The 20203-nt window shown below is 46.5% G+C and overlaps 1 protein-coding gene across 1 annotated transcript in view; it reads right to left on the bottom strand.

Moving 5' to 3' along the window:
* Cdc6 (Cell division cycle 6) overlaps nt 1-20203 on the bottom strand; it is a 49623-nt gene that overhangs the window by 26708 nt on the left and 2712 nt on the right. Inside the window, exon 5 of the mRNA XM_037426684.2 lies at nt 11601-11707. Coding sequence (XP_037282581.1) covers nt 11601-11707 — 107 coding nt within the window. The remainder of the gene's footprint in view (nt 1-11600; nt 11708-20203) is intronic.

The raw sequence follows: 20203 nt of genomic DNA, 5'->3' as shown, positions 1-20203 counted from the left end.
GATTTGGGTGGAGGCCTCTTTTTCTAGAAAAGAGTACACAGGTGCTCTTCTCTGGACTTAACCTGAACCCGTTTTCGTCAGCCCATTTAGACACTTTGTTCAGACATGCCACTTGCACAGTGCAAGATTACATGACCTGAAGCCTACCTGGATGTCATCCACATATGCGGAATAAAGTGTGTTATGCGAAATGCAGAGTCATAACGAGTTAACTTTTATAATAAAAAGGGTACAACTCAGGACACCAGCCTATGGTACTCCCGTTTCTTGAATAAATGGCCTGGACAAGACATTCCCAACACGAACACAGAATGTTCGCTTGGATAAGTAGCTCTATGATATTCAACATATTGCCATAGATACCAATGTCTTACAGATCTCTCAGGATGCCGTAGCGCCATGTGGTGTCATATGCTTTTTTCATGTTGACAAACGCACAGAGACAGTACTGTTTGTGGATAAACGCATCGCGGATGTAGGCTTCAATGCATACGAGATGGTCCGTAGTAGACCGGCCCCCTCTAAAACCACACTGAAAAGTGTCAAGCAGTTGGTCAGTTTCTAGAAAATGCATAAGTCTTTTCTTTATCATTTTTCCTAAGCAGCTTGTAAGGGCTATTGAACGGTAACTTGCAACTGAAGAGGGGTCCTTGCCTTTTTTTAAAATGGGAACAACAATGGCCTCACTCCACGTGGACGGCAGGTACCCGGCAGCCCAGATAGTGTTAGACAGGGCAAGTAAAGCGATTTCGGTGTCATTGTGAAGGTGTTTGAGCATGTCATATGCAATTATGTCTGGTCCTAGCGCTGTGCTGTAGCACGCAAAGCCGCCCTAAGTTCGGCAATATATAAATGGAGTGTATTGTTAGACTTCAACTCAATTGTTCTGCATTTCGTCATTTCTTTATATTTTAAGAAAGATTTTGAGTAGTGTGCGGAGCTGGAAATGCACTGAAAGTGCTTGCCAAGGCTGTTGGCCTGGTCCTCCAGTGTGTTTCCTTGACTTGAGGCAGGGGATGTGCTTGCTGCCCACTTCCCCTCTAAAACATTCGTAAGGCTATCCTGAATGTTCTATGCACCTTTCTACAGAGCTGACCTTCTATGAGGAGCTGTATGATATCTCCCTCTTTCGCAACTGGCTCATTCGAAAGAGTTGTTTTTGCGCCCTGATCAGCATCTGCACAACGTTCACTACTCGCTGAATCACCACAGTTTGTTGCAACCATGGCAACTTCCTTTTTCTCGCTAATTACCTTACTGTTTTCTGGTGTAACGGTTCAACCACCACGCTCATGGTTAGTGAAACACCAGCCTTTCTATGCTGTAAATAAGTGTAAATATTGCCATAAACTAGTTTGTTTTTCGTATCCCCATCTTGTCAGCGTTCGTTTCCTCCACCCGAAGTTACGTACCATCAAGACTTTTATCACTACCGTATAAACCGGACTATAGGTCGAGTGGGCATATTGGTCAACCCCCCAAATTCATGTTACCAAAAAAAAAATGGAAAACAATCCAAAATACTTGAACGACATTTATTTGCGAATTGGGAAATCGTCTGAGTTCCCCTCAACCACCATCGCAACTGTTCCTACTCATCAGTCAAAGCACCACTGTCTTCTGAAGACGAGAGTTTGTCGCTGGCCGCCTCCCACAGTGCGTTGTCTTCTGTACCATACAGCAAGTTTCTGACGGAACATTTCTTAAAAGCATTTTTTACCATGAAATCTGGCAAGGAACAACAGGCGGAAAACACCCAGCCACAAACAGTCGCAAGCGGAGGCCTCTGAAGATGGCCCGTCGGTGTCTTTGGGTTGTCGCCGGATATCCACTTTTGGTACTCCAGCAGCACTCGGTCCCTGAACGGCTTGTTTAGCAGAACGTCGATCGGTTGGAGGGTGGACGTCATACCACCTGGTATCACGGCGAGGTTCGTTTTTCCATCGCCCAGTGCGCACTTCACAGCGTCGGTTAAGTGACCACAAAACGCATCTAACACCAGCATGCTGCAAAGACGCAGCAGTGCACCTGACTGACGGTTCCAGACTACTCGTATCCATTCGAGCATCATGGCCTCGTCCATGTATCCCTTTTTGTTTACGCGAACGACAACACTGGGCGGGAACACTTCCTTCGGCATTGTCTTACGTTTAAAAATGATGAAGGGCGGAAGCTTTCTACCATCTGCCATGCATGCCAGCATGACGATGAAGCGCGAGTGCTCGTTGCCAATGGACAACAGCTTCATATCCTTGGCGTCACGCTGCATGATCATGGTAGGTGAAGGCATGTCAAGCCACACGGTGGTCTCATCGGCAATGTCAATCTGCCCCATCATGTAGTTGTTCTGCTCCCGAAGCCGGATCACGAAGCCCTGAAAGTTTATAAGCTTGTCCTCGAACTCGTCTGGAAACTTCTGACAGATGGATGTGCGCCATCGGAAAGAAAATCCTTTGCGTCTCAGGAATTGACGCATCCAAGAGTTTGGTGCATAAAACTCTTCTCTAGTGAGCCCAGCTTCTCCAGCGAGTTCCATAGTTTTCTTGCGAATGGTATCCACAGTCACTGGCAGCAAGCACGCATGAACTTCCCACACAAAGTTCCCTAGTGTATTCTCCAGCTGCGGATGAACCGCACTTCGCCCACGAAATGACATTTTTTGAAGAATGCAACATCTGCAGCTTCCTTTTCTGCACCCTCCAATAGTGCACACTTTTTTTTTCTGATACACGAAAGCAGCGCAGAGCAGCCATATTCCCATTCACTTCTGCGAACTCGGTAACCTCTAGTTTAAACGCAGCTGAGTATTGCCTTCTCGTACCGCTTGACCAAACTCTCCCTTCTTGCCTGGCGTCGTGTTTGCCTACCCAGTGATTTCACTCTTAAATTCGACGAGGTTTTCTGCATTCGGATATCGGCGCAGGATGAAATAAGCTTTACGCCTTACGCACATCCCTACAGTTCTCGTTCCACCAGGGAACATGTCGTTGACACGAGTGACCATTTGTTTGCGGGATACACTTTTCAGCAGCATCAAGAATAAACGCACTGAAGAATGCTATTGCGCAATCGATGTCACGATTTGTGATAAAGTCACGAGGTAAAAGTGTTGATTCCTCAAAACTTCTCCCAGTCAGCGGATGCTATTTTCCATTTGGGAATATGTGGAGGAGAGTCATATGATCTTGTCCAGTTTAACATAGCAGGAAAGTGGTCACTGCCGTACGGATTCTTGACCACGTTCCATTCTAACTCGGTGAAGAGAGGGGGAGAACCAATCGCCAAGTCTATCGATGAATATGAGTTGTGATGAAAGTTGTAATAGGTACGCTGCTTTTTATTGAAGAGGCATGCTCCGGAGCACAGGAGTAATTGCTGTATCAGTCGGCCCCTCGCATTGCAGCGGGCGCCCCCCACAGTGTTGTGAGCATTGAAATCACCAACAACAATGTAGGGTGCCGACAGCTGATCAATGAGGTGATGGAAGTCTGTGCGGTTAAGTTTGTAGTTTGGTGGTATGTATAGTGAGCACACAGTGACTAGCTTGTGAAATAAAATGACGCGGACTGACACTGCTTCGAGTGCCGTCTGAAGACTAAGAGGTTGGCAAGGCACAAATTTTTATACTATTTTCTACACCACCGGACAAAGTAGTTGCCTTGACTTGATCCTTGCGGGACATAGCATATTGTTGCAGAAAGTTTGGCTTCAGATGTGTCTCTTGGGTGCACAGCACCTTTGGATTGTATTTATGTAAAAGTTCAGTAACAACATCGAGATTATGGAGAAGACCCCTGGCGTTCCCTTGCATTTTTTGTGTAGCCATTTTGAGCGAGTTTTTAAGCTGTGCATCAAAGTAGACAACCTTAGCTTAGAAGGCCTTTTCAGGCCCCCTAATACGTGGTTTTTCCTTTTTGGCAGGCTACTTAGAGCAACGCCGATCTTTCGGCGTCTGAGGCATCAATAGACTTGCCGTTGTGTCCATCCTCCCAGCAGAGACGCTGGACGCCCGCTCGCGGTGTCCGCGTGCAGGTCCGAGAGACTTGGGGCTCTCTAGAGGCCTTGCAGATGGCCCGGAGGCCTGCGGACCCGGAGGTCTGCATGTTTGTTGGCAGCGGAGCAGCATGGACTGCTTCCGCTGTAGGAGTGGATGATGTTGCGGGGGTAGAGGTTGCTCGCGGACCACTGTGCGTGTGCCGCGCAGATGCAATAGGCCATTGTGGCGCCACCCCCGCACGCGTCGCATCGGAATAAGAAAGTGGGACGAATAAAAGTCTGTTTTGCGCTACTTTGTATGCGATGTTTTCGTTGACCTTTAGTGTTATAATCTTCTCTCGCTTCCACGCAGGGCAGGAGCGAGAGTAAGTAGGGTGATCTCCATCACAGTTGGAACAGTGTGTATCAGAGGTGCACTTCTCGACTTCATGTTCTTGAGACCCACATTGTGCACACCACATGTGGCCACAGCAGCTCTGTGAGCTGTGGCCAAACTTCTGACACTTGAAGCACCTGCGAGGGTTAGGTATATATGGTTGAACGCGCATCTTTATGTAGCCTGCCTGGATATGTTCCGGGAGCATGGCAGTATGAAAGGTGAGGATTAAGTGCTTTATTAGTACTTCCTGGTCATTGCACCTTATTTTGATTCTTTGCACTTGAATGACATTCTGATCTTTCAATCCATCAAGGAGTTCAGCCTCTGTGAGGTTTAGGAGGTCACTGTCCAATGTTACACTGCCGACTCTGATCAAGGAACAGTGGGCTGTTATAGGAGTAGTGCCAAAAGATGCCAGAAATTTTAACTTCTCATATATGGCCTTGTGCTTAAATTCTAGAGAAATATCTCCACTGGCCATTTTTGTGGCTTTGTAATCGGCTCCAAAGGTGTCTGAAAGCCACCTTGAGACTAAGAAAGGTGACACTGAACTTGCTGTTATGTCAGGACATTCAGTGTGGATAATGTGGAAGCGTTGGAAATTTTCAGTGTTCTTTGCAAGAAACTGGAAGCTTACTTCGGTGCACCCTCTTTAAGAAAGAGGGCGATTGGGAAGGTGTGTGAAAGAGGAACCCATAAAAAATTCTTGTTTTCGGTAGTGAGGCCAGCCACCCACTACCGAGCCCAACACGGGGACGCTGCAGAAACCCACAGGTATTGCAGATGCCAGTTGTACAAAGCTACTCTAACCCGATATAGCAACCTTAAGGTTGGATATTGTACACCAGGTTAACCCTGGCCGCCAGTAAAACTAAAAGTAATTGAAGAGAAGAGAGGACAGGAAAGATTAAAGGAGAGAGAAAGACAAAGATGTGGGAAGATGATGATGATGATGTTTGATGTTTTATGGCGCAAGGGCCATTTCACGGCCAAAGAGCGCCAGTTCATCTTACTAAAAACATGGACAATGATTGTGATAAGCGGCTGTATAAGGGCCATAAAATTCCTCGCGGTAAGGTGGGTAAAAACATGCAAGTAATAAAATCATGACCATGTCGTGAAAGGTGTGTGCGGTGTGAATAGATGACAAAAGTTGGTGATAATAAAAGACGATGGTGGATTTGTATGGCATTAGCACAAGTGCCTCACACGTTCATACCCTTGCGTCCAAGGGCCGTGAGGCAAGTGCTTTCTTGTGTAACCACCGCAGCAAAAACCTCTCTGGAGAGGTCATGCTACGGGATGCCCGGGTATATGATGTGAAAACTATGAATTTCTTTAAAAAACGCTAACAATGATTTGTGACTAAAAAGCGGTTCCCTATCGACGAACATTGCAGGGTGCAAAGGTATATGTTGTCGGTAGGGTAATGGAAAGTGTTGTTTTCTTACAGTGTCCAATTGTTTGCACTCAATTAAAATGTGAAGGACTGTCAATACTTCACCACATCTGTTACACAATGGTGGATTGCCACCGGACAAAAGGTGTGTGTGTGTCGTGTATGTGTGTCCTATCCCGAGTCTCGTTAGTATTACCTGTGTATGACGTGATTTCGATACAGGCAGCCAATGACCAAGGTGTGGCTTAATAACGTGTAGTTTGTTTTGTGTGTGTGTATCCCACTTGCTCTGCCAGTATACTCTGAGGTTTCGTTTGAGAGACGGCTTAAGATCAACGGCCGGGATTGATATGGGTGTAGGGGCAGTGCTTTTATGGACGGATGCAGCGAGCTGATCCGCCCTCACGTTGCCTTGAATCTCACGGTGCCCTGGCACCCAGCACACTACAACATGTTGTTTGAGTGTGTATAGTGTGCATAAAATGGAGTAAAGTGAGACAAGGACTGGGTTTTTGTGTTTTTTAAGAGTGTGCAGAGCCGTTACTACACTGAGGGAGTCTGTATAGATTACTGCTTTTTGTATTTGTAATTGCTTGATGTGTTTAGCCGCCACAAGTATCGCGTAGGCTTCCGCTGTGAAGATACTTGTGCCTGGATGTAGAGGGCCAGCATCCGAAAAGGATGGGCCGACAGCAGCGTAGGACACAGAGGAGTTAGACTTGGAGGCATCTGTAAAGAACTCAGGACGTGTGTATTTGTGTTGAAGTTCCAGGAAGTATGTTCGGATATGGGCAATAGGCGCATGTTTTGTAACTTCAAGAAAGGACACATCACAGTCTATAGTCTGCCACTGCCACGGTGGCAGATATGCTACAGGAGCCATTAAACTATGTTCAAGTGAGACTCCAGTTTCCTCAGCTAGACTTTTCAGGCGAACTGAGAAGGGCTGCCTCATTGAAGGCCTGTTTTGAAACAGAATGGAGCTCGACAAATCAATAATAGTGGAGTATGAGGGGTGCTTCTTATCTGCTTTCACCTTAAGGAAATAAACAAAGGACATGTAAGTTCTCTGCAGATGAAGCGACCACTCATTCGACTCAACATAAAGGCTTTCTACGGGGCTGGTGCGAAAAGCACCCGTAGAAAGGCGGATGCCCAAATGGTGCACGGGGTCCAGCATCTTCAAAGCACTTTGTGTTGCAGACTGATAAACAATGGCCCCATAATCTAAGCGGGTGCGAATGAGGCTTCGATACAGATTCATGAGACATTGCCTGTCACTACCCCACGTAGTACGTGACAACACTTTTAAAACATTCATGGCTTTTAAACATTTTGTTTTTAGATACTTGATGTGCGGTACGAAGGTCAACTTGTTGTCCAAGATTAATCCTAAGAATTTATGCTCCACATTGACAGACAGACGTTGACCGTTCAGTTCAATGTCAGGTTCTGAGTGCATGCCTCTCTTTCGGGAGAACAAGACACACGTGCTCTTTAGTGGGTTCAGTCGGAATCCGTTTTCCTCTGCCCATTTGGAGACCTTGTTTAAACCTAACTGAACCTGTCGCTCACACATGGCCAAGTTGCATGACTTGAAGCCAAGCTGAACGTCGTCGACATATGTACAATGGAACATATTGCGGGGAATGGACAAGTGCAAAGAATTCATTTTAATAATAAAAAGTGTGCAACTAAGCACACCACCTTGTGGCACGCCTGTTTCCTGGACAAATGTTTGGGAGAGCACACTGCCCAGACGGACACGGAATGTCCGGTTTGACAGGTAACTTTCGATTATATGAAACATTCTTCCGCGCACACCAAGGTGGGACAGGTCTCTTAGAATTCCGTAACGCCATGTAGTATCATAAGCCTTTTCGATATCGAGGAACACAGAGAGGAAATATTGTTTATGGACGAACGCGTCTCTGATCTGTGCCTCGATACGAATAAGGTGGTCTGTGGTGGATCTACTTTCTCGAAACCCGCACTGAAATGGGTCGAGCAAATTATTTGTTTCAAGAAAATGTACAAGTCGGCAGTTTATCATTTTTTCGAAGACTTTGCACAAGCAGCTTGTAAGTGCTATAGGCCTATAACTCGAGGGTAAAGAAGGGTCCTTGCCCTCTTTCAAAATGGGAATAACAATAGCCTCTTTCCAGGAGGTAGGAATAGTGCCAGAAGACCAAATAGCATTGTACAAACAAAGTAAGGTTTTTCGGGTTTCGTTTGGTAGGTTTTTTAACATTTCATACATCACACGGTCAGAACCTGGGGCAGAAGTACTGCAGGAGTTTAGAGATGTTTGGAGCTCAGCTAGATTGAAAGCTTGGTTATAGGCCTCGTATCTAGTGGATTTGTGTTCGAGTTTCTGCTTTTCTATTCTTGTTCTGTATTTTTGGAAAGTGTCAGTATAGTGGGACGAGCTGGATACCTGTTCGAAGTGTGCACCGAGGAAGTTTGCCTGATCTTCCAAGGTATCACCCTGAGTGTTTACGAGTGGAAGTGTGTATACTTGTTTTCCTGCTATCCTACCGACCATGTTCCAGACTTTAGCCTCCTGTGTGTATGAATTAACCCCTGATAAAAACTTCTGCCAGCTTTCTCTTCTGGCCTGCCGACGCGTTCTCCTGCCTTGAGACTTTATTTTCTTGAAGGTTTCAAGATTTTCGGCTGTCGGTGAGTTCCGAAGCAGCCTCCAAGCTCTGTTTTGCTGTTTGCGCGCGTTTCGGCATTCAGAATTCCACCATGGCACACATCGTTTTCCAAGGTGTCCATTTGTTTGTGGGATGCATTTTGTTGCAGCATCAATCAAAAACGTTGTGAAGTAGTTCACAGCAACATCAATGTTCAAAGTACAGATGTCATTCCAACCTAGACAAGCGATAGTATGAAACTGTTCCCAGTCGGCTCCGTTTATGAGCCACTTGGGAACGCGTGGTGGACACTCAGTTACTGTCGTTGTGCTCAAAACTACGGGGAAGTGGTCACTTCCGTACAGATTACTGACGACTTTCCACTGGAGTAGAGGCACAAGAGATGGAGATACTATGCTCAGGTCTATGGAGGAGTAGGTGTTATTAGCGAGGTTATAATAGGTTGGTTCTTTTCGATTTAGGAGACACGCGCTCGACGAGAGAAGGAACTGTTCGATCAGTCGACCTCGCGCGTCATACCGAGAGTCACCCCATAACCTGCTATGCGCATTAAAGTCTCCAAGGAGAACATAAGGCTCCGGAAGTTCATCAATTAGAGAGTGTAAATCGCGTTTTTGGAGCTGATAGCTAGGAGGAATGTAAATACTGCAGATTGTGATCAGTTTATCAAAAAGAACCGCTCGAACAGCCACTGCCTCAAGGGGTGTTTGGAGTTGTAAGTGTGTGCATGCTATTCCTTGATTCACTATGATGGCAACACCTCCGGATGATGTCATAGCATCAACACGGTCTTTTCGGAAAATAACATATTTACGAAGAAAATTTGTGTGTTTTAAATTAAGGTGTGTTTCTTTTACACACAGCACTTTTGGCGAGTGTTCATGTAAGAGTTCTTGGATGTCGTCAAGGTTTCTGAGAAGGCCCCTGACGTTCCATTGTATAATTTGAGTGTTCATGGTGAATGTGAAATAGTGCTGTGTGTACGAAAAGCGAGTGGCTGCTTAGACGGGGAGTTTGAGTTCACTTAACAGGGCCATCACCAGGCCCTGTTATTTGCTTTTTTGTTTTCTTGGCGCGCTCCAAGGAGCCATGCCGCTCTTTCGGCACCAAGGGTGCCGATGTATCCATTGCCTCCTCGGAGGCACTGGATGCCCGCACATGCGGGCTGTTAGTTCGAATTTTGGGCCTCGCCTGGTGAGGGGAGGCCTTGAGACCCGAAGACTCTGGAGTCTCCGGTCTCTGTTTGGGAGTAGGCGGTGTAGCCTGGGCTACAGCCGCCTTGGGGGCAGGTGCCACAGCCGACGGCTCGCTCTGCGCAGGCCGAAGGGGTGGCGAGGGCTGGTGCGGCGTTGCCCCCTGACGCGCCGCATCAGCATATGTTGCGCCGTAAAATGGCGACACTCTTCGTCTTGCTTCTTTGAATGTGATGTTTTCTTTGACTTTAAGAGTGATGATTTCTTTTTCTTTCTTCCAGTTAGGACACGAACGCGAATACGCGGCGTGTTCCCCGTCACAATTCACGCAGTGAGGCGTGGTAACACAGTTATCAGATGGGTGGCCGCGGCCACCACATCTTGCACAAGTTTCCTGACCCCGGCAGTTCTGCGAACCATGACCAAATCGTTGACATTTATAACACCGTCTCGGATTGGGAATGTAGGGACGGACAGAGAGTTTGATGTAGCCTGTGTCTATAGATGAAGGCAGTGTGCTAGATGCAAAAGTGAGTATTATATGTTTGGTAGGTATTTCTTTGTTGTCGCGTCTGATGACGATTCGTTTCACATCCGTGACATTTTGCTCTTTCCACCCTTCAAGCAGTTCCTGTTCAGACATTCCAAGAAGGTCTGCTTCTGAAACAACTCCGCATGAGGTGTTCATTGATCTATGAGGTGAAACAGATACTGGGATATTTCCAAATGCTACGAGACTGCTAAAGTTTTTCATAGTGGTGTTTTTCAGGCAGCTCAAGGAGAAGGTCTCCGCTAGCCATCTTCGTAACCTTGTATCCTGGGCCAAAGACCTCTGTCAGAGATTTAGCAACAAGAAATGGAGATATTGCTCTGGCTTGTTTTGTTGGGTTTTTGCTGTGCACAACATGGAATTTGGGAAAGCATTGTCTGGGTTGGCTGAAAATTGATATGTCATCGGTGCGTCCCCTCTTAGGCGGGAGACGATCTAGGAGACGGGGAAATGCAGGTGTTCCCATAGTAGTGTACTTTTTGTTCGGCAGCAATGGCGACCACCCACCATGGAGTCCAACCAGGGGACGCTGAAGCACTTAATAGCATAAGGCTGCAGACGCCAGCCATACATTGCCACTATAACCAAATATAACTACTCGAGGTTGAGTAATTACACAAGGTTAACCCTTGCCGCCAGGAAAAATCGGAAGTAAATGGAAGAGAGAAGAAGACAGGATAGATTTAAAGACGAGAAAAGACTAAGATGTAGGAAGAGAGAGATAGGAAAAGGCGACTGCCGATTTCCCCTGGGTGGGTCAGCCCAGGGGTGCCGTCTACGTGAAGCCGGGGCCAAAGGGGTGTGTTGCCTCTGCCGGGGGGCCTTCAAGGTCCAATCACCCAGCGTCGGCTCAACCCCCAGGATCCCCTTTTCCCCGGACACGGCAAAGCCACGCACGGCTAGGCGTGGGAGGGAGTAGAAACTCCCCCGTTAGCTCGGGTCCGTGGTGTCGCTACACACCAAACGCCTACTTGCGCAGGCGCCCCTGCGGGCAAAAAAGATGTGGGAAGAGAAAGTACTTAATCGGAAACGGCATGGCCGGTTTCCCTTGGGTGGGTAAGCCTAGGGGTGCCGTCTACAGGAAGCCGGGGCCAAAGGGGTGTGTTGCGTCTGTCGGGCGCCTTAAGGGTCCAATCACCCAGCGTCGGCTCAACCCCCAGGATCCTCTTTTCCCTGAACACGGCTTAGCCTCGCACGGCTAGGCGTAGGGGAGGTCGAAACCCCCCGTTAGATCGGGTGCGTGGTGTCGCTACACACTAACTCATCCCCCGTAGGGACGCCTGCTTGCGCAGACGCCCCTACGGGGGATGATTATGCTTAGACAAGGAGTAAACTTGCAACTAAAACTGATCTGTGCTTCCACTTATGCTAAAATCATTACAAACATTGCCTCAAATTAATAAATATTTTGTGTTACACTTACCAAAAATTATAGCACGAGAATTCTTCAGTTGTGGAAGCTCGAAAAGTGAGTAGAGCACAGTCTGGTTCTTGCTGTTGAGTTGGTCAATTTCATCCATCACGATTATCCTGCAGCCAGTCAGCAAAAACAAAAAGCAAAAATAAACAACACTTCCCACTGCAGTGTTTTGTGAACCAACATTGGTTGGTTCACACTTGCAGACACTAATGCCTTCAAGTATATAGTCGATCGCATTGTGCTTTTTAACACTTTCCGTACCTTCAAAAAAGAAATTGTACTGAATTCTGTAAACTTTTTTTTTGCGTTTTTTTTTTTCTTCAATTTTTAAGCAGTAACATCCTTTCAATTCAATGGGGTTCCTATACTTCACTGATTGCGAAAAAAGATAAACTGAAGATGGCTTCACTGCATGGCAGTACAATAAAAGCTCAGACACAAGTGTCAACATTGACAAGCGTGGTCATCTAGTGTCAAAAAACACAGACAAGTATAGGTGTCATCGGTTACATGTGGGACCAATTTTCGTTGATGGCGAGTATAGTCCTCATTGGTCATTTTGGTAGAAAATCTCATGACTATACTTGTCAATGGAAGGGTAAGGATTCATAAAGTAAAGCATAACAGTTTACATGGAACAGATCTTTCCACAAAGTATCTTCACAACCACATACAAGTAATCTTCATAAACATTATTACCTTATAAGTCATGAATGTGTACAGTGGAGTCCTGGAAAGCTAAGTCCTTGCACCAATATTATTTTGTTCACTTATTAATCGCTTAACATTGTAATTAAGTTCAAGCTAAATCACAACTTAGCTTGAACTTAGCGCAAGTGACACTTGCATAGAGGCTAAAGCTGACAACATTTGCGATTCATAGACTAAAAGCCTAAACACACTAGCAAAAAAATGTGCACGCATCTCTGCCACCACAGAAACGCTGCTGTGGCGGTGCGGCCAGACCCTCTGGCAGTGAGCTGCTGCGACATTCACGTGACAGAGTCTCACCTTCTGTTGAGTTTTCATGCGGTGTCACGGATTACGGGTGTGGACCTAACAATGGACTCTGTCAGACTCGAAAGATGAACCAACATTTATCCAAGTAAACAAGCGGCTTTTAAAATATATACAAATGTTCAACAAACAATTCCCCTACAAAGTAACTAGAACTGTACCCACAATGCACCAATAACCCAAACATCCTAACTAAAGTCTTAAACCTTGCCTTCTGCTGTCTTGGTCCGGCCAACATGATTCCGTTAACATGGTAAGCTTGTTGCCCAAGTCCGGTTCGTCACCGATTCCAACGTCCACCCCACAGCTCGACGTGTCCGTCACCGCCTGTGCATGCAAGCTGGCGTTTCGGGCAACTGGTACTGTTGACAACTTCACCCGGCTTGGCATTACCTTGTAGACGTAGAACTCCGGGGATTGCCTTGGGTGGCTCACTTCCAAAAGGGAGCTTGCGCTGGCAACAGTCTTGCTCGTTAGGCGCGCCTGCTGCGTCTCCGAGGAGCTTCCTTTCGATTGCCATCGATGTCGCCGGCCACCTTGAGACGTCTGCCTTTCAGGCAGCTGACTCGAACACCCGTTGCTTTTGTCGCCGGTGCGTGCCGCTGATGCGACCTTCCGCCACAGAGTTCCCCGAGACAATGCCAGCTCACGCCCTTCGCATCCTTCTATTCGATTCGGTGCTTGTGCCTCGAGTTTTGAACGTTCCGAGCACACGCCTGTGCTACTTCGAACGCTGGTCATCTTCGTCGTCTTTCAATCTCGCGGCTGTTGCTCATGACATACGCCCCCATTTCAAACAGTTTTTTTTAATCAAAAACTGCTTCTCTGTCGTTAGCGCAACCGTGTGACCTTTTCCCTTCAAATGTTGAGACTTGTAAATGCTTACGCTGCCTTTATTCTTGCACAGTTGACGGAACACCACCATGAACTTCCTTGACACACTGCACGTGCCATACTTTCACATCGTTCACCATTGAATTTTATTGCTACACCCACCCAATTCACCAATACAGCACTTTTCACTTCCCTCAAATGATCCTTTATTCCAATGCCCGTAAAAAAATTTAACACTACAAACCCTCCTACTCTTGACGTTACACGCGTTTCTCAACTTTCTTTCGAGTCTCTTTACTGAGTGCCGTAGCGATTGCCCATCGTCTTTATTCTTGTTCTTTGTAATCATGGAACGCCTCATCCACATGACTTTTCTTGGGTGCGTTCCAACTGCGCGTCTACTGCTAAGCAATTGCGTAAAATTCTTTTTGTCTGCATATTCATGACCTAATAGCAATGTTTTATCAACCCTCTTCTTTTTCTTTCATTTGATATGGATAGCAGTGCGACCTTCATCCCAGCCCACTTACCATCTCAAACATTCGTAAGGCTATCGTGGATGTTCTATGCACCTTTCTACAGAGCTGACCTTCTGTGAGGAGCTGTACGATATCTCCCTCTTTCGCGACTGGCTCATTCGAAAGAGTTGTCTTTGCACCCTGATCAGCATCTGCACAACGTTCGCTACTCGCTGAATCACTATAGTCTGTCGCATCCACGGCCGCTTCCTTTTTCTCGCTAATTACTTTACTGTTTTCAGTACCATCAAGACTTTTATCACTACTGTATAGACCGGATTATAGGGGGAGTGGGCATACAGGTCAATCCCCCAAGTTCAGGTAACCAAAAAAAAAAAAAGGAAAACAATCCAAAATACTTGAACGACATTTATTTGCGAATTGGGCAATCGTCGGAGTTCCCCTCAACCACCATCGCAACTGTTCCTATTCGTGAGTCGAAGCACCACTGTCTTCTGAAGACGAGAGTTTGTCGCTGGTCTTCCACAGTACGTTGTCTTCTGTACCATACAGCGAGTTTCTGACGGAACATTTCTTAAAAGCATTTTTTACCATGGAATCTGGCAAGGAACGCTAGGCGGAAAGCACCCAGCCACAAAACAGTCGCAAGCGGAGGCCTCTGTAGGCGGCCTGTCGGTGTCTTTGATTTGTCGCCTGACATCCACTTTTGGTACTCCAGCAGCACACGGTCCTTGAACGGCTTGTTTAGCACAATGTTGATCGGTTGGAGGGTGGACGTCATACCACCTGGTATCACGGCGAGGTTCGTTTTTCCATCGCCCAGTGCGCGCGTCACAGCGTCAGTTAAGTGACCACAAAACGCACCTAACACCAGCATGCTGCAAAGACGCAGCAGTGCACCTGGCTGACAGTTCCAGACTACTCGTATCCATTCGAGCATCATGGCCTCGTCCATGTATCCCTTTTTGTTTACGCGAACGACAACACTGGGCAGGAACACTTCCTTCGGCATTGTCTTATGTTTGAAAGTGATGAAGGACGGAAGCTTTCTACCATCTGCCATGCACGCCAGCATGACGATGAGGCGCGAGTGCTCGTTGCCAATGGACAACAGCTTCATATCCTTGGCGTCACGCTGCATGATCATGGTAGATGAAGGCATGTCAAGCCACACGGTGGTCTCATCGGCATTGTCAATCTGCCCCATCATGTAGTTGTTCTGCTCCCGAAGCCAGATCACGAAGCCCTGAAAGTTTATAAGCTTGTCCTCGAACTCGTCTGCAAACTTCTGACAGATGGATGTGCGCCATCTGAAAGAAAATCCTTTGCGTCTCAGGAACCGACAGACCCAAGAGTTTGGTGCACGAAACTCTTCTCTTGTGAGCCCAGCTTCTCGAGCGAGTTTCACAGCTTTCTTGTGAATGATATCCACAGTCACTGGCAGCAAGCACGCATGAACTTCCCACACAAAGTTCCCTAGTGTATTCTCCAGCTGCGGATGAACTGCACTTCGCCCACGAAATGACATTTTTTGAAGAATGCACATCTGCAGCTCCCCTTTCTGCGCCCTCCAATAGTGCACACTTTTTTCTGATACACCAAAGCAGCGCGGAGCAGTCATATTCCCATTCGCTTTTGCGAACTCTGCAACCTCTAGTTTAATCGCAGCTGAGTACTGCCTTCTCGTACGCTACTCATATTCTGTGAACGAAAAAAAAGACCATTAAAAATGAAACACAATGTCAAGCGGAGCAAGACATTAGAACGAATCGGAGGCAAATCACGAAAACACAAAACAAAACAGACAAGAGAGAAAAAAAAACAACCTGCTATTGGATTTGAATGCGAATATGGCAGTGTCCAGCTTCTCATGCACATGCAAGCCACATGTTGCCAGACAGCGGTGCACTGTCAGCTAGACACCGCTATATAAGACGAGAGGCGACTTTAGCTCGTTTTATTGAAAATATCTCGACTTATGTTCTGGTTTATACGGTAGTTTCATCTTCAACCTTCTCCCAAAAAAAATGATGATCTGAAACTCCTATTAAATCCTCCTTTGTCCCTTTTCCTTCTAATCCTAACGTCCTCTGCAGTGCACCAAAATCAATTTATGCTTCCTGTTTTATATCTCCAGCGTGTGCTTTACATGCTTCATCACATTTGCTCTGAAGTTTAGCTCCGAGTTTTATTTGCACTAGCTCCCTTTCTTTTCTATCACGCTGCGACTCCGTTTCAAGAAACTGCAGTGCCTCTTACATTTAGTACCCTCGATCTCTGGCTAAGCTCAGAATCTTGACAAAGTCCATCATCTATACCTCCGAAATCCGTGATGGGCAGGAAGTAGAATGGTGGCAGGCTCGCCAATTGTCATGAATTAACGTGTGCAGCCTCAATGATGGACTTAGACTCGAAAGATGAACGAACATACATAAAAAAAACAAGCGGCACTCTAAAATATATAAAAATGTACAACAAACAATATAACTGCAAATTAGCTAGAACTTTGCCCATAACGACCTAACTAAAGTCTTAAATCTCGCCTACTGCTGTCTCGGTCTGGCCTACGTGATGCCGCTGACTTGGTAAGCTCATTGCCCAAGTCCGGTCGGTCGTTGATCCCGATGTCCACTCTGCAGCTTGACAAGTTCGTTGTCGCCTGTGCGTGAAGGCCGGCGTTTCGGGCTACTGGTAATTTCGATGACTTCACGCGGCGCGGCGTTCTCTTGGTAACGTGGCACTCCGGGGATCTCCTTAGGGAGCTCGCTTCCGAAAGGAGGTTTGCACCAGGAACGCTCGTTTTCCCTGGGCATAGCTGCCTCGTCTCGGAGGAGCTTCCTATTGAGTGCCGTCGATGTCGCTGGCCACCTCCGGACGTCCGTGTCTCAGGCAGCTGACCCGAGCTCTCGTCACCGGTGCATGCCGACGATGCGATCTTCCACCGTCGAGTTCCCCGAGACAATGCCAGCTCACGACCTCCTCGTCCTTCTCTTCGACTCTGTTCTCGTGCCTCGAGTTCCCGAACATGCACCTGTGCTACTTTGAACGCTGGTCATCTCTTAGTCTCGCGGCTGTCACTCATGACATGTGGATGATGCCCTTTTGAAAGTTTGTCTGCTGGCAAACGAATGCTGCGTAGTTGTGCTTACGGTCTTGTATGTTTCTCACACAAGTCGCATCAAATGATGTTACCAATGCCACCGTAATTATGCTTGTGTGCTCATTTCTGTTAAAGTGTCCCTGCGCTCAGAAAATGACAAGGCGGTACCGATAAGACCATGCTGGCCGAACTAAAATGTCAGAAACGCTAGAGCTTCACTACCTTAGTTGCATGTCAGAGACTAAGGTTACTTGGCATATAAAATAAGATATTCACACAGGAGTTTTAAACATATCCTTAATGCACTTTGGTTCAAAGCCATGCATGATAGAATATGTGTATACCAAGCCGAACGAGCCTCCACATGATGAGAGAAATTTCACATGGACTAATCCCTCGTACAGTAGCAGAATTCTGTCATGTGACAGCCTCTGAAGGCTCTTATATAGCCACCACCAGTGAGGCGCACATGTTTTTTCGCTAGTGCACTTCTGCTTTATGGCAAACAAAGTTCAAAAAGATCTACAAACGCATCTTAATTAACAAACTATAATACTATATATACTAGTAAATACACCTTCTTTAATGCACCAAGCAAGACCTTGTTGATTAAGTCTTTGAAGGTTATTAATACACGGCATCCCACAGGAGCTAGTTCACTTTCAGTATCTCGGCATTCTTACGCGGTATCCGCAAAACACTTGCAAGGAATTTCATGCCAATTGTTCATACAGTGGCTGACGACAATGAGAAGTTATGCCTAAAGTGGGCATGTGCCATAGTTAATAGCTGAACAAAAACAAGATTTTGTAATGGGTTGGAGCATTGGACGACGACTGGTTGTTTTTCCGCTGTTCTAAAACGCTTTATAAGTCGTATTAACGCAATTTCTTTCCGGACATGAAGCCTGCCTAAAGTAAGTTTGTCAGTAAGTCCCAAGCACCGGCGTTGTTCAGGGGTAGAATACTGGGCTGGCACCCAGCAGACCGGGGTTCAAATCCCACTGTGTCATTGGCGCTAGGTTTTTTTTTCTCATTTCGTGCGATGTGGTTATGGACATCGGAGGCGGACAACTCCTGTGGCGCGTGACCCGAGTTGTAATCTCATAACAGCTTTCGCTATAAAATCTGGAGATGTGCCACCCCTTGCCGCGACACCACGGGCCGCCCCCACATGGGGACAGTTAGACCTAGCCTACAACGCCACAGCGCAGGCTCTCTGGATAGGCCAAGGTTGAATGAACATGGTTGAAGCAGAGATAAAACGATCTGGCACTCTGAGGGTGCTTGCGATACCCCCCCCCCACCCCGAGGCCTGTTGTCGAAGCAGAGAGGAAGAGCTTCGCCGCCCGCTTTAGAAGGGCATTAAAAACAAGAGAGGGGGGGGGCAGTATGTGTCACCCGAGCGACGACTATGAACTGTTTCTGAGTGCATGGTCGTGATCGCTGGCACGCAGGCTATCTTCGCAGCCATCAGCGGGCGGCTCGCCTACGCTTCTATGTCCTGCACTGTCATCGCGAAGAGGATGTGCGAAAAGTGTTGCTCTCCTTGAAGTGGCCATATTCTCGTACACCAGCATTTTGTACAGTTACGTGAGAATGGATCAAAAAGAGTTCACTGCCAGCCTTATTTCGTATAACATTAACATTTGCTGCTATCGCATTCATTGCTTCCCCCTTGCAGCGCAACAGTGGCTTAGTTATGTACAGCTGCCCATGTATTTTTTATGCCAGAAGAAGCGAACGTCAACTGCCGAGTCGATAAGCATGAAGCGAAGCGGCCAAATGAACGAGAATATGCGCATGCTCATTGAGCAATCATGTGCACCCATACATGAAGGAAAGCTTTCCTTACTCCATGTGCACCAGACTACGCTAAGCTGTTCCGGAAACCAGACACCCCTCTTCTTTTGAGCACTGTTACTGCTATCTTTTCTTTATTTTCCAAATGCGGCAGTGTTTGGAAAAGCTATAAAAAAAACATTTCCCGGTATGGCGAAGCAATCAAAGTGACAGCAACACATTGTAAGGCTGGCAGCCAACTCTTTTAGATCAGATGTCGTGTAACTCTACGAAACGCTGATGTAAGAGAATACAGCCGGGCCAAAGAGAGATGCTCTTTTCGCAGCCTCTTCGAGTTGAGAGCGCAGCGCGTAGAAATGTAACGAGCCATTCCCGCTGATGCCTGCCATGATCGCATGCGTATAGCGATCACAACCACGCACTCAGGATAAGTTCACGGCCGATCCTAGAGCGAACACAGGCTTTACAAAACTGATACTATAACAGTTTTGATGAAACCAAAAGAAGTTTCAGGCACGTTTTCGGGCACGGACGGCGCTTGATGGCTTTCGCACTTTGCGGCTAAATTCTGGGGCTGATAGGAGAGTTTGGGGCACTAAGGGTGGTTCGGCGCTAGTAAGCCCGTTTGGCTCACAATGGCACAGCTGTTCTACCCCTGGGAAATATTTTCACAGTCCTTTCAGGGTTCATAAACCCTTTGAGACGCTATATGTACACAGTTGTGTACGCCACTTGTTTTCGCTGTTTGCATCAAGTAGAGGCTAAGAAAGAGCAAAACATATAGTATTTTGGATGAATTTAACCTCCTGCATAATATAACTTTTCGGAAGGCACTAGTACCACATCCCACGAGTCGTGCGATGTACCGCTTCCTTCAAGCAATGCAAAAAGCTGGATTTTTTTTCGCTCAGTACGAACATAACCAGAAATGAATTCACACTATATTCCTACCCTGCCAATTTATTCTCTTCATGCCAAAAGCATCAATGACTTCAGGGTAAAGAGATATTTAATTATAGCTTCATTAGGATGAGTTACTATAACACACAAATTTAACAATTACATCATTATTATTGTTGCAATAAAATATTGAGTGCCTCTAAGTAACATAGTAATTTTACATATTTACAGACAGTTCTTCATAGGTGGCATCAGAAAGAGTTAACGAGTCTAATGTATAGTACTTTCAAATGTTTGTGTAGGAGGAAATGCAATTCTGTGTTATTCTCAGTGCTTCTTTCTTAGTAACATTTTTGTATGTTCGACCACATCATGTTGTAAAGTGAAAATAATGAGTATACATATGATGTACAGCGCTATGCTTAGCCACGCTTAAAATTATTATAAGAGTTTGTGTCTTCCATATGCTTTAAC

The sequence above is a fragment of the Rhipicephalus microplus genome, chromosome X, assembly GCF_043290135.1.
Source record: "Rhipicephalus microplus isolate Deutch F79 chromosome X, USDA_Rmic, whole genome shotgun sequence".
Lineage (NCBI taxonomy): Eukaryota > Metazoa > Arthropoda > Arachnida > Ixodida > Ixodidae > Rhipicephalus > Rhipicephalus microplus.
This window is presented reverse-complemented; position numbering and strand designations above follow the sequence as displayed.